General features: G+C 38.5%; 1 protein-coding gene across 5 annotated transcripts in view; it reads right to left on the reverse strand.

The window, feature by feature from the left end:
* Positions 1-1,230: 1,230 nt before the first annotated feature.
* The window catches only part of nrv3 (nervana 3), an 88,266-nt gene continuing 77,453 nt past the window's right edge, over positions 1,231-12,043 (reverse strand). For all 5 annotated transcript variants that reach the window (XM_065231270.1, XM_065231271.1, XM_065231273.1 and 2 more), the window contains 6 exons: positions 10,650-10,790; positions 10,452-10,571; positions 10,214-10,377; positions 10,041-10,151; positions 9,811-9,979; positions 1,231-5,687 (listed from right to left, as the gene is read on the reverse strand). In XM_065231270.1, the coding sequence (XP_065087342.1) occupies positions 5,584-5,687; positions 9,811-9,979; positions 10,041-10,151; positions 10,214-10,377; positions 10,452-10,571; positions 10,650-10,790 (809 nt within the window). In that variant the 3' untranslated portion in view covers positions 1,231-5,583. The remainder of the gene's footprint in view (positions 5,688-9,810; positions 9,980-10,040; positions 10,152-10,213; positions 10,378-10,451; positions 10,572-10,649; positions 10,791-12,043) is intronic.

Here is a 12,043-nt window from a genome sequence, read left to right on the forward strand (position 1 = left end):
GTAGCTGTGAGGATGTAAACGGAAGAAAAGAGAAGAGCGTTATTTGTCTCTCAGCAACGCAAGGTTTTCATTAGGTGACCCTAATGTTACTTTCGTTTCTGTGATGTTGCGATGTAACTCGCAGCCGTGATAGTAGGTTGAAGCTCCGCGGCAGAATGTATTTGTATTAATTTAAATCGCCAAGAGCCATGATGTTGATAACGACCAACGAGCCCAAGGATCTCGACATCGTGTTACCATAGAAACAAAAACATCATAACATTTGAATGATGTTGCTGCGTTGGGGAAAACGCTAGGCTACTTCGCATGAATTGTTTGAAGAAGAAGAAAAAAACAGATCGCCCATAGCGAAGAAAGCAGCTACGCAGAAGCTCTAAAGGGGACCTATTCATCCATTATTTTGCATTCGGAGACATGCAGCTACAATAAAACCGACAGACTTTTAAAATTTCCTCTAGCGGCGGGTTATCGCTTCACTTTCCGTCAACCGACCAAAGCATTGAAAATAGTTTTAGTTCGATTATTAAAAAGGAGCATCATTAAAATCGTCAGTTTTTATTTTTCAGAAGCAATCAACTGAATAACAGTGTTACCTACTTACTTGTTGAATGTTTGAAAAAGTTGTTTCAGTTTTCCGATGTTTTGGTAAATTGTTCCTAGATTGCTAGACTATTTGGAGCACGTGTAACACTTAAGTACGTACATTCTAACTATTTATAACAAGTTTTATATGCTCTTTTTTGTTAAATTTCTTCAGCTTTTGTATTCTTATAGTTAGGGTAATTGTATTTTTTCAATTTGTGTCAATATATCTGTTTTGAATCTAATTAGTCATAGCAAATAACCGAGTGTTCGACTGTAAGGAAATGAAAAATCTAGTTATTTTGTTTACTTTAATATATTTTACTTGATTTGTTTTCGTGTTATCTTTCGCGTTTTGGTTTATTTTTATATCTTTTCTTTATAAGAACTACAGCGTCACTGTTATTGATTCAACATTTAGGGTTTGATATTAATTCGCTAATATTTGTTTTGTCTGCCTTATACGTAGCTTTCATTTCTAGTTGTCCTTATTTCATTTCTTAGAGTCTAGTGAACTGCAAGTGCTGAAATTCATCATAATTTTCTGCCTAAATAGCTCTTCTGCTTTTTTTTTTAATTTTAAGTAACTTATCTTAACATTTATCGCAATGTTGGATTTGTTCTTAACGGTCAGTGGCGGCTTTCCCATTTTGACAGTTACTGGGCATGATGTGGCTATGTGACATTCGTAACGTGAAAATTCGTTAGTAGCTACTGTTGTCTTCGACGGTAATTTTGCGCTTAAAATAACACTGAATCGAAAACACTCGCTAAATTTCAAATTCAAATGAAAGTAAAATTTCTTCAAGAATCGGGATTGAAAATTAGGAAACCAATTCAAAAAATCCAATGGAAAGACTGCTAACGGTTGCTTGTCTTATCGGAGGAAAAGGAGTTTAATGCATATTTACAATTTTGCACCTATTTTACATGTAGTTTAAGTTTTATTTGAAATTTTACAATCTATTTTTATTGGGGGGAAACTGACGGAAAAGTGTCTGCCAGCAATGGTCGACATGTTGGCTCGTAGCGCGTAAACAAAGCGTGCCTGTGGACGTAACGTTTATAACGTGTATGACAGATCACAGAAGGCATCTCATTTGCTTTGACAGACAAGCGTTTGCTTTGTTTATGGTGCCAGCCCATGGTAGGCGACGCACACTACGATTGACAAGATGTCAGCCTTGCGGAAGGGCGTCAAATTGAGTTTCTTAGAAATATACGCTACGCGCAGGCAAAGGCGACAGTTTTTCACTGATCTCATCATCGGTTGGTTGACTGTCTGATCATGTGTTTGTTCTTGTTTAAATGTAAACATTTTTAGGAAATGAAATCAATTTTATTTCGACTAGGGTTTTCATCGGTTTTGTATTGTTCTGTTGTTGTAAAAATGTGCGACGTCTCGCAAACCGTCACAATTCTTCTTTCGCAATATGCGCGCCTTGGAAGAAATGTCAGTTTGATAGTGGTCCATTGTGAGCGGTAATGGGTTGCCATTCCACTTGTGACAGCTGTAATGATTGCGCGTGTATGCATGAATGTAAAGAAAGACGGCGAAAAAATGCGAAAGTGTGAACTCATACAGAAATCCAAATGTTCGATGATGCGGACTGAATTGCAAAACTTGCGCAAAGTGACCTGGACAGACGATGAGCGAAAGGTAAACAATGCACGAAATCAAAACAAGGATTTTCGAAAAAAAAAAATGTTTGTATGAATGTTTCCTCTAGCTACTAAACAAGATCCGATAAAAGCGTGTCAATCAAACTAACAGTTCGTCTCTACAGATTTCTCGGTTTTTATTTCAATAATCATTCATTAAAAAGATATAGTAGATTTACATTGTTGTTAATTTTTGTTCATTTTTATTACTTTTTATTCATAACTTCCATTATTTATTTTACGTTTAGCTGTAATCGTGTGTGTGGTGGGTGTTTGAATAGTTCTTTTGTTGTTGTTGTAAGTGAATGAAACTATTGTTTATTCGTGTTGAGAACCCCTTTAAATGCCTTTTTATTCTTCGCATGTTGTGATTTGCTTGAAAGCGACGCTACCCTGCGGTCTGACAGTAAAACTAGAAAGTGTGTTGATTCTATCTGATTCATTTGCGTTATTTTTTTTTTAATAAGTTTTAACAGCGGTTGCTTTGTTTTTTTTTCTATATTCTTCACGGGAGCTTAACTGTATGTATCTTTGCCTGCGATAGTTTTAAATCTAACAATTAGTGTTACTGCACTCGAGTTGATGTTGGTATTTTTTGTATACGCTTGTTGCATTTCGGCTTACAGCTACGTCAACTCGTTCGTTTCACTTCAGATGGTAATTATCGAAATACCTACCAGGAAAGAAAAATCTAAAATTCTATCCTCAATCAATTTTACATACCTCCTGTAGTAATTATAGCGGTTCTCCTTGGGTAGCTTTCTTAACATAGTTCAAACAACTAAATACGGTTTAAATAAAGATTCACTTGGAGCTTCGTTATTTCATAGAGATTTTTTTTTTTCTAAAAATGTTAACTAAATGTATATAAAACTACTAACGTCAAAGCTCGAAAAGGCATGAATGCTACTACAGCATGGCATTCATTTGCTTTTCCCACGTTCTGCTGTGAATGTACCTTATTTATACTACTTTAATCATCTGTTACAAATAATCTATCTTCACTAAAACAGTTTCATCAACTTCATTAACTTGGTTTCCATCATGATTTCATTATATGAACACAGTGCGCAATCGATAACTGAATTGGTTGAAATTAAAATTGAACGAAATACTTGAAATAGGAAATTCTAAATAAATAATATATATCACTAAAAGAATAAATAACAACACATCTGAATGGACGACAACAAGGGAAAGAAAATGTTGCTTATACACTGAGATAAATTCTCCAACCGAAATTAAGTTAGCACATTGAAAATTCTAAAGCGCACTATCAGTAACATTCAATAATAGCTTGCTTTGCATATTCGCTGCTGGTTTTCCGTCGCTTTTTGTTTACCTGTTCATTTTCGCTAGGTGACTGTTTTATTTATAAGAGACTCAATTTTTTGTGTTTGATTTTATCAGTTTTTCTATCAACTTTCCCCAATAATAATTATTAATAATACTTTCAACAACATTTTCCTTTTCCTTTTATTATTTGCAATTGCAGTACTTTTGTTTCCAAGAATCGATATTTTCTGTTCTGTCTGTTGCTTTCGTTCGGCTTCTCCGGGACACCATATAATGGTGTGTATAAATTTAGTGCCGTGATTTTTCCCGGTGTGGAACTGGAAACAAAAGTAGACTCACTTTCGAAGGCGGCTGTCGTGGTCGTTCCAGCGGAGCCGTTGCCAGGTTGGAACTATCCCGACCGCGCGTCTTCCCTAGTCAACTTGATCAAGTTTAATTATTTTCATTTGTTAAATGGCGAAATCCCTAATTACATTATCAAATTTACTTGTGTACGGCTTATGTATCGGGTTTTTTCTTCTTCTTCATTTTTTCAGCTATTAATTACATCAAATTATACTTTCTGCACGGATTTGCTCTTTCTTTTGTTTTGATGTCGTTTTACTGTGTGTGTGTGTATCTGCTTAGTATGATCGTAAACTTGTTTTCACTTGGGCAATTCATGATTTTTTTTTAATTTTAATTTTATTATTTCTTTTGTTGGGCAGTGAATGTAAGAATAGAAAGAGGCCCGTCAACGTGTTTCTCGTCCAGCTGATTTTGCTTTGACTATTTGTTTTACTGTTTATCTGACAGCAACTACTCTTCAGTAAGACCAATTACTCCTAACTGTGCTTTGCTGTTAGTTCAGATTTTTGTTTTTTGTTGATTTTCCGCGCAGATTTACTTGTGATTTCTGTATCTTCCACCACTCTCATTTGCATTCATTTTCAATAAACCACTTATTTCAACGCATTAAACTTTTAAATCGAGTAAACGGAACAAGATTGGCTTTTGATTTCAATCAAACCACAAATATATCGATACCTCTTATAAGTTTTGTTTTCCACAGTGCAATTTTGTTAAACCTCTATAAAAAGCTTCACAATGTTTTAGGTAGTATCGATTCTTACAAAAAAAAACATAACCTTTCCTCGCGTTAAACTTGCGTCCTGTCTCCAGAAAAAAAGTTGCATTTTCATATTAAATGTCCTCTTTGTACACAGTTCGAAATTCGAAAACAAACTGATTCAGTGTTTTCAAATTACTTCTAGAATAATCACCCCGAAATGTGTGCCACTTCCTTTAGCCTTATTTAGAAGAATCCGTCCACTTCTGTTTCGCCGCTTCTAGTTTTTATTCCTTCTTATATTTTTCGACGTTTGCTTGCATATCAGTCAAGTTTCCAAATAACCGACATCACCCCTCCAACCGCTCTTGGCTATCACGTCGAACTCGGCTAACCTCTTCACTTTCAATTTGTTTACTTATTTGTTGGATCTTCGGTTATGTTCGCGATTTCTCTATGATGATACCGTTTGAGAGCTGTACATGGTTTGGTTGGTTTATCTTCGATTTCTTCCTAAACGAGATGATGTTTCGCGCATGTATTTTGTTTTACAATTAACCTCTAGCTTGTTGTATTTGTTAATTATATTTTAAATTAATTAAAGATCGCACCTAAATTTGTTGTTAATAGTTTGCATTTATATCGGTTCCGATGTTCAACCACCTTCAAATGCCGTACCACGCTCTGTCCTTTCAGTTGCTCAAGCTTCTCTTATCAATAATTAATTGTTTTTAACATACTGATGTTCATCTTTTCACACAAATTATTTGTTGATTTTGGTTTTCTCTCTTTTTTGTTTTGTTTTTCGCACACTGCCGTTGTTATTTGCAGTATAGGTTGTTGTTGTTGATGTTGTTCGGTATTCATCATGTTTCTTCATTTTCTTCTTCATCTGGTTGTTGTTGTAGTAGTTCTTCTCTCGCCTGCACCTAGACTCATCTTCTTCGGCCTGCTTTACTCTTGCCAGCTGCTACTAGGGACGATGGCCGCGTTTCTTAGTCAACCATCAGCTCGAAATGGACGGACCCTCTTCGGTCAGCTCGGTCGTGATGGATGTTGCGTGCCCAGGCTTTGCACTCAATGTTGACCAGGACGCCATCTGTGAAAGGGGGAAACGAAACGGATGTGCGATCATGAGTCATGGGGAACAAAATGGTCCTTAAAAACAGATGGAGAGGCAAATCGTGCTGTTGGATGAGGTAAAATGTAATTTAAAATTACACTAGACGTTCACTAACTGAATGACTTTTAACTGAAAGTCCGCTAACTGCAAAATGTTTCAGTCAAAGGACACGTACCTATTAAATTTATGCCTTTTAAGATGTAATGATGAACCAGATGAACACGAGGATAAATATTGATGCATTTTAAACGCATTTGACAACTGGTTCGACACATAAAATTCATTTCAGTTCATTGTGAAAGCCGTTCACTAGGAGATAAGTAAATATTTTTCTGTTAAAATCTTCAAACAAATTTCGACGAAAACTTGGGTGATCTTTCCGTTCACAGGTCCTAGTTTTCGGTCATATTTCGGTGTGTTCTGGAAGGTAACCTTCTCACCAGGACATTTTCGAAGCTCTGAAATGATCTGAAGATTTTTCTTTTTTCAGGCAACGTGTTCAACGCATTGTTTCAAAAATGCATGTCTAGCCTAGCAACGCCAAACAAAAATGAAAAAGAAGCACGATCAGAATGATAGGCTAGAAGTGGATTCCCTCGCTTTGCTATGCTCATTTCCTTTCAATGGATGTAACGTCGATTTTCGAGTTGAAACCGAGCTTCAATTCGATTTCCATTTCCTTTCACCGACATTCTATCACTTGCTCTGTCAACTGATATAATACGCGTTATGCCTTGTTTTGATTACTTTGTTTTTAGATAAATATTTTACCATAGGAGTAACGTATAGTCGCTATATTTATAGCACAGACAAACAGACATAACTCTCGAAAGGTGTTCATCGAACAAGCATTTAACGGACAATTTAAAAGTATCGTAGTTGGTAGTACCGCCACCTGTGGCGCGCATAGTCAATTCCCTGCGTTTGACGTTTGCACACTACCGCCATCTGTTCAGCGTACTACCCACCACAGTGTACTCAACAGATGGCGGTAATGTTTTAGCGACGATGTTTTACAGTGAGAAATATTCAATGTGTTATGTCTGTTTGTCTGTGTTTATAGTCTGGCCGATAAAATCACCCTTGTAAAAATTGAGTTGTCAAATAGTGAAACCAATCCAGCATATCACGACCAACAACAGAAAAGAGCACATCAGCTTTTGCGAACAGATTTTCGGAAACCCTTTTCTCGTAACGGCGAGCCTTTTACAACTGGTTCCAAACGTAAACAAGCCATAAGAAACCTACATGGTTTGTTTACGTTTGGAACCAATACATCATCATACAAGAATGATAAGTATTGATCATCATCAGGTTGTCAAATCTCCCTACACTTACAGAGTCGCTGTCAATGTCATTTCAAATTCATGCGGGTAGTTGCTTTATCCTTCAAGATTGCCTCAATTTTCAGCTAATTAGATTGTATTTTCGTTTCGTTTATTGACAAATCCATGTTTCAATCGACCACCGTGACGCTGCAATCGCAGCGGTGATAAGTCCGAAATAATGTGTCAAACTGAATACATTTTTGAAATTTCATCCAAAAAACTATTATTTTCTATTTATTCTAGCGAGTTTCTGTGGAAGTCAAAACATGATCCGAGCAAAAAAGTAGTACTCGTAATAATGGCTATAATGCTGAATTTTATCGTGCTTTGTTTCGAAAATATCTTCCAAATAAAGAAACATCATCCAAATCACCCGAATCGTGCACCGACTAAATCTATTGTCACTTAAAAATTAATTTCAGTCGGTGTATTAATCAGCAGATTAAATCGTTTTTCGTCTGGTGCTACACCGAGCAATCGGCCTATTTAATAGTTTTTCGTCGATTGATTTAGTCGGCCAACTTTGTCTGTTGTTTAATCGGCACATGATTTCAAACCTTAACATGTTTTCAGTAATTTATAAGTCTTGAAGTAGCTTTTTATTTAAGAACAATGCATTACAAAATAGTTTTATGCATTTTGTACAAGATTCATCCATGCTGACAAGAAATTTTCATGAAATTACATTGAAATTAAATAATTTTGCAAACAATCAATGAAATTTTCAAGGTCTGTCACAGACTTATCACCGTCGGTTAGTGCTTATTCCTGCCACCAGGCGCGCATGAGTTTAAATTGGATTTCTCAATTTAACGTCGGTATCTGTTCCGCATTCTAGTGTCAATCACCGACGGACATCGATTGCCATCCATTGACGGCATTCGAATGTGCAGGAAGGCAGCTTCCACACATGCGTATGATATCGTACCCATTAACACACATGGGCCGGGACCGACGGCTTTACTTCCCTTCCGAAGGAAGACGTGACCAGAGATTTTGATGTCTTAGATAAATCCCACCGACCTTGGCTGGGATTGAACCCAGACCCATTGGGGTGACAAAGCAGTCACGCTTACCACAACACCACCGGCGCCAGCATTGCATGTTGATTCCAGTTTCTGGTGCGGGGCCACGGTAATACCAATCGGTGGAAACTAACGTTTTAAAATTGGCTCACTACTTGACTAGCCTATTGGTCCCAAGCAAATTGATTAACATACCCCATTCTAGTCGAAAATCTAGTACTACACTATGTTTGTTTTGATTCGCTATGCAAGTTTGAAAGATAAAATGAGGGGTTCGTCGATTTTCCTATGTTTCGAAGGGTGCATCGATTAGCTTGGGACCGAAGATAGTACCAGAGCTGAACCAAAAAGTTGAGCACGTTTCTTCGGAACCTTCTGGTCTTAGAGTTACCTCTATGGATATACCCTATCACTTCACGTTTTCTAGAGCACAAATCTCGTACACTGGTACTTTTACGCTCATGAAATTGGAACTCCCGCTCTGCATCAATTGTGGAGTTCAAGTTACATTGTTGTATGTTTTGTGGGAGCTGATATTTATGCTCTTATAATTTCGAGGTAATAGAACTGTTGATAGAACGACCAATCAGAAATTAGGTTTCTACAGCAATTTACCTTAACGGGTACTTAATCCCGTTCATTTCTGTAAATAAGTTAAAGGGTGTAATTGCGAGTTAAAGAGTGCTCGGGTTTTCCGAATCTTTGAACTCATTTATCTTCATAAATAAGGCCAAAATAGTTGTTGAAAGGGGCCATGATTGTCCTAATTCTCCAAACTCATTTATCTCCGCTAATAAGGCCTAAATCCTAATTTAATGGATGATGGGTCAGAGTTCTGTTCTAAGTTGGCAAAACGATTGGACAATTAATTCTCTTGGGTGGTGGTTACATTCCATTACTACAACTGTTTGTTCGAGAGCGTGGTTCAAAGGTCTGGTTGTAAGTCGGAGATTCATTCGCCAACCACAACTCGCTAGACGCACATCTCTACAGAATTAACCTCGTTGACAGCAATATATGTAGGTGCAGGACCAGTTATGATGACATCGATCACGCAGTTTGGTATTGCCCGGGTAATGACGCCTCCAGATCACGACTCTTGGATACCCTAGTGACCCGAGGTGGACAACCCTTCCGTGAAGTAAGAGATGTATTGGGAACCCGTGATCTTCCCTACATGCAGGCGATGTACGAATTCCTTTGTTTATCTGATGTTAGAGTTTGATGTGAACATCCCCTCCTTTCCTCACATTTTCCAGCCATTGTGTCCCAGTATTATTATCCACCTATTTCTGTGCGATTTGCCCCTACATAGCCAGCATTTGGTCAGCCGTTCGAGAGTAGTATCTGAAAGAGGCTGCAGAAACCTGTTTCCTACCTAGCTCCTTCCAATCGAAATTGTTAACCATTAACCTCGAGCCCGCCACGAGTAATTGGTACCCAATACTAACCTAGTTAAAATGTTAATTAAAACATTACGGATTTTTGGCTCCGCAAAGTGTTACACACGAGTGAGCCTCGTAAATAAAAGAACTAGTTAAAAAAGATATTTGGGAAACCCAAACACCCCTTAACTCACGATTTAGCCCAAGTAACATTGCAAGTTTTATCGAAGTGTTAAAGCATTCTACAAGTATAATCATGGTCTGCAGAACCCTCATAAAACCAAAGTTGTTACTTGGGAGGTCTTATTTACGGATATATATGGTTTTAATGAAGATTTTATCTCTCATCGATAATACTCACTTTTGGGGCTCTCGAAGTGCACCGCAACGATCGGTGGCAGGTATCCCTCGACGTTCTTGAACGGGAAAAAGTATCCGGGGAATCCTCGACGTGGGATGTAGTTGATTGGGCCGATGTGTTCGTTATCGGCTGGATTTTCACCGGCGCACGAAACCCAAACAATGTTGGCCTGTGTGATTTAAGATGTATTAGTCAAAAGAAGTCCGAAGTTTGTTCCACCGTTAACTTACGTTTTTGTCTCCCCGCTGAAGCTCGGCACCGATGTGCTCTCGGAGATCTTCTGGCATGCGCTCCGGCAGGCTTTCGGTAGTATTGTACAGATCTGGGACCCAGTTGAAGATCTGAAGTTGGGAAATTGAGGTATAAATATCCGTGCCGTGGATTCAGAAATCAGCGAACTCACCTTGTTGAGCTTCAAGAATATGCACGGGCTCTTCTTCTTGAAGTTGTATCGGTTCAACTTGGTGCAGGGGCCCCATTCGTTCATAGGAACTTTGCAAACCTTACCCTCTGCCGGTGGGCTATCGAATGAACAATCGACGCGGTTGTCTTCGTCCTGGTGGTATGCTGTTGGATAGTGAAAAGCAGGTGAATCATTATGGAATTATCATGAGACAGGTTGGGTCATGTGTGATACTCACGCTCTAAGAACTTATCGATCTCTGAGGTCCAGGCTTCAATGTTACCGTTATCGGAAGCCTTGTACCAAATTAATGTACTCTCCACGGTGTCGTCTTTTGGCATCGGCCGGAAACCAAGACCTGTTTGGGTTCGGATGGGAGGAAATTTGGATAAGTGGTCGGCTCGATTGGCCTACTATGATCGATGAGAAGACGTACCTGGATTGGACCCTATTAGTGATTCTCCGAGCTGCCATTTTGGCATTTTCATATCTAACGTCTGCCAAAACACTGCAAGCAACGCTGAGAAGTAACCAATTAGCACTGCGTAAAATACCAGGTAGAAGAAGAGAATTTTCGCTGTAAATGGAAAAAAGAAAAAACGGAATTTGTGGTTAGTTTTCATTTTTGTTTTATAATCAACTAAAGTACGAACACAGCCATCTTGCTTTTCTTTGGAGGTCATGCTTCGGTAAACCGCAGGTGAAACGACTTTCTGTTGCATATTTACAGTCTTCTTAAAACGTGTCGTTCTCGGGGTGCGTGGATAAAAATATCGCAAAAATTCTCCACCCACGCAGCGTAAAAGTGTCACGAGTCCTCCTACACGATAGGAAATGAAGCAATCCGCGTGGAGAGGAAAAAAAATGGGATTGAAGACGAACAACGGTCGTAGGCGTTAACGAGTCAAATTATGCATGGGAATTTAGGAATTTGGTTACAATTAATTTGCTATTGATTGTTTTTTTTTTGCTAGCTCTGATAATGCCCGATGGTTACGCCTTTGGGGGAAGAGGGAAACAAACTACGGGGAACAACTAAAATCGATTTTTACTAAATGGGTACGGCGCTATCGTGAGCAATTATGTCATTCGAGGTGGATAGATGTCTGCATCAGCCTGCCTGGTGCCATCAAAGTTTATTCCCTCGTTGGGGCTGTTCGATAGCAGTTTCAGTCGCTGAATACAAAAACTTCATATCTAGATGTTCTATATTTCTAAAGGGTTATTAAAATTCACTTTTTTGGTCATATCTTCGCAGCCAAATATTCAATAGGGCTATATGGTATTCCGTTGCAAACGGGTTTTTTACACAAAGCTTGCATGATTGAATAGCCTGATATAGTTTTCATCGGAATTATATAAATGTTGAAAGAACTGACTGCAAACCATGAACATTCTCCTAAAGTAATGCTATTTTCCTGCTTCCTTATTAAATTCATGCCGCACAAAAATCACATCTCCATATCATGGAATCTAATGCCCAGAAGTTATCCAACAGCGAAAGAAAATAATCCTTCTTTTTCGCTTTGAGGGACACCCCCGCCCGGAGGATAATACCGTCCGAGTGTGGGTATGTTCACGACTGCCTCTCTGATGGGAAAACAGCATGAATATGGAGTCCTAGTACACAGACACGTCTCATTCGTTCATCCTTATGGACTGGCACCTCCTTTTCCAGAGAAACTGGCAAAAGGTTATGTTTACCAAAGTGAATCTAATGATTCGCCATCGTCGACGTCGTCGTTGGTAAACCAGCCCGAGGGGACGCATCACAAATGGACGAATGGCAAACGAGCCACTTTAGACACATGGGCAATCTAATCTCGTTTT

The sequence above is a fragment of the Ochlerotatus camptorhynchus genome, unplaced genomic scaffold, assembly GCF_037179485.1.
Source record: "Ochlerotatus camptorhynchus isolate MF236.1 unplaced genomic scaffold, CSIRO-AGI_Acam_v1.1 ptg000349l, whole genome shotgun sequence".
Classification (NCBI taxonomy): domain Eukaryota; kingdom Metazoa; phylum Arthropoda; class Insecta; order Diptera; family Culicidae; genus Ochlerotatus; species Ochlerotatus camptorhynchus.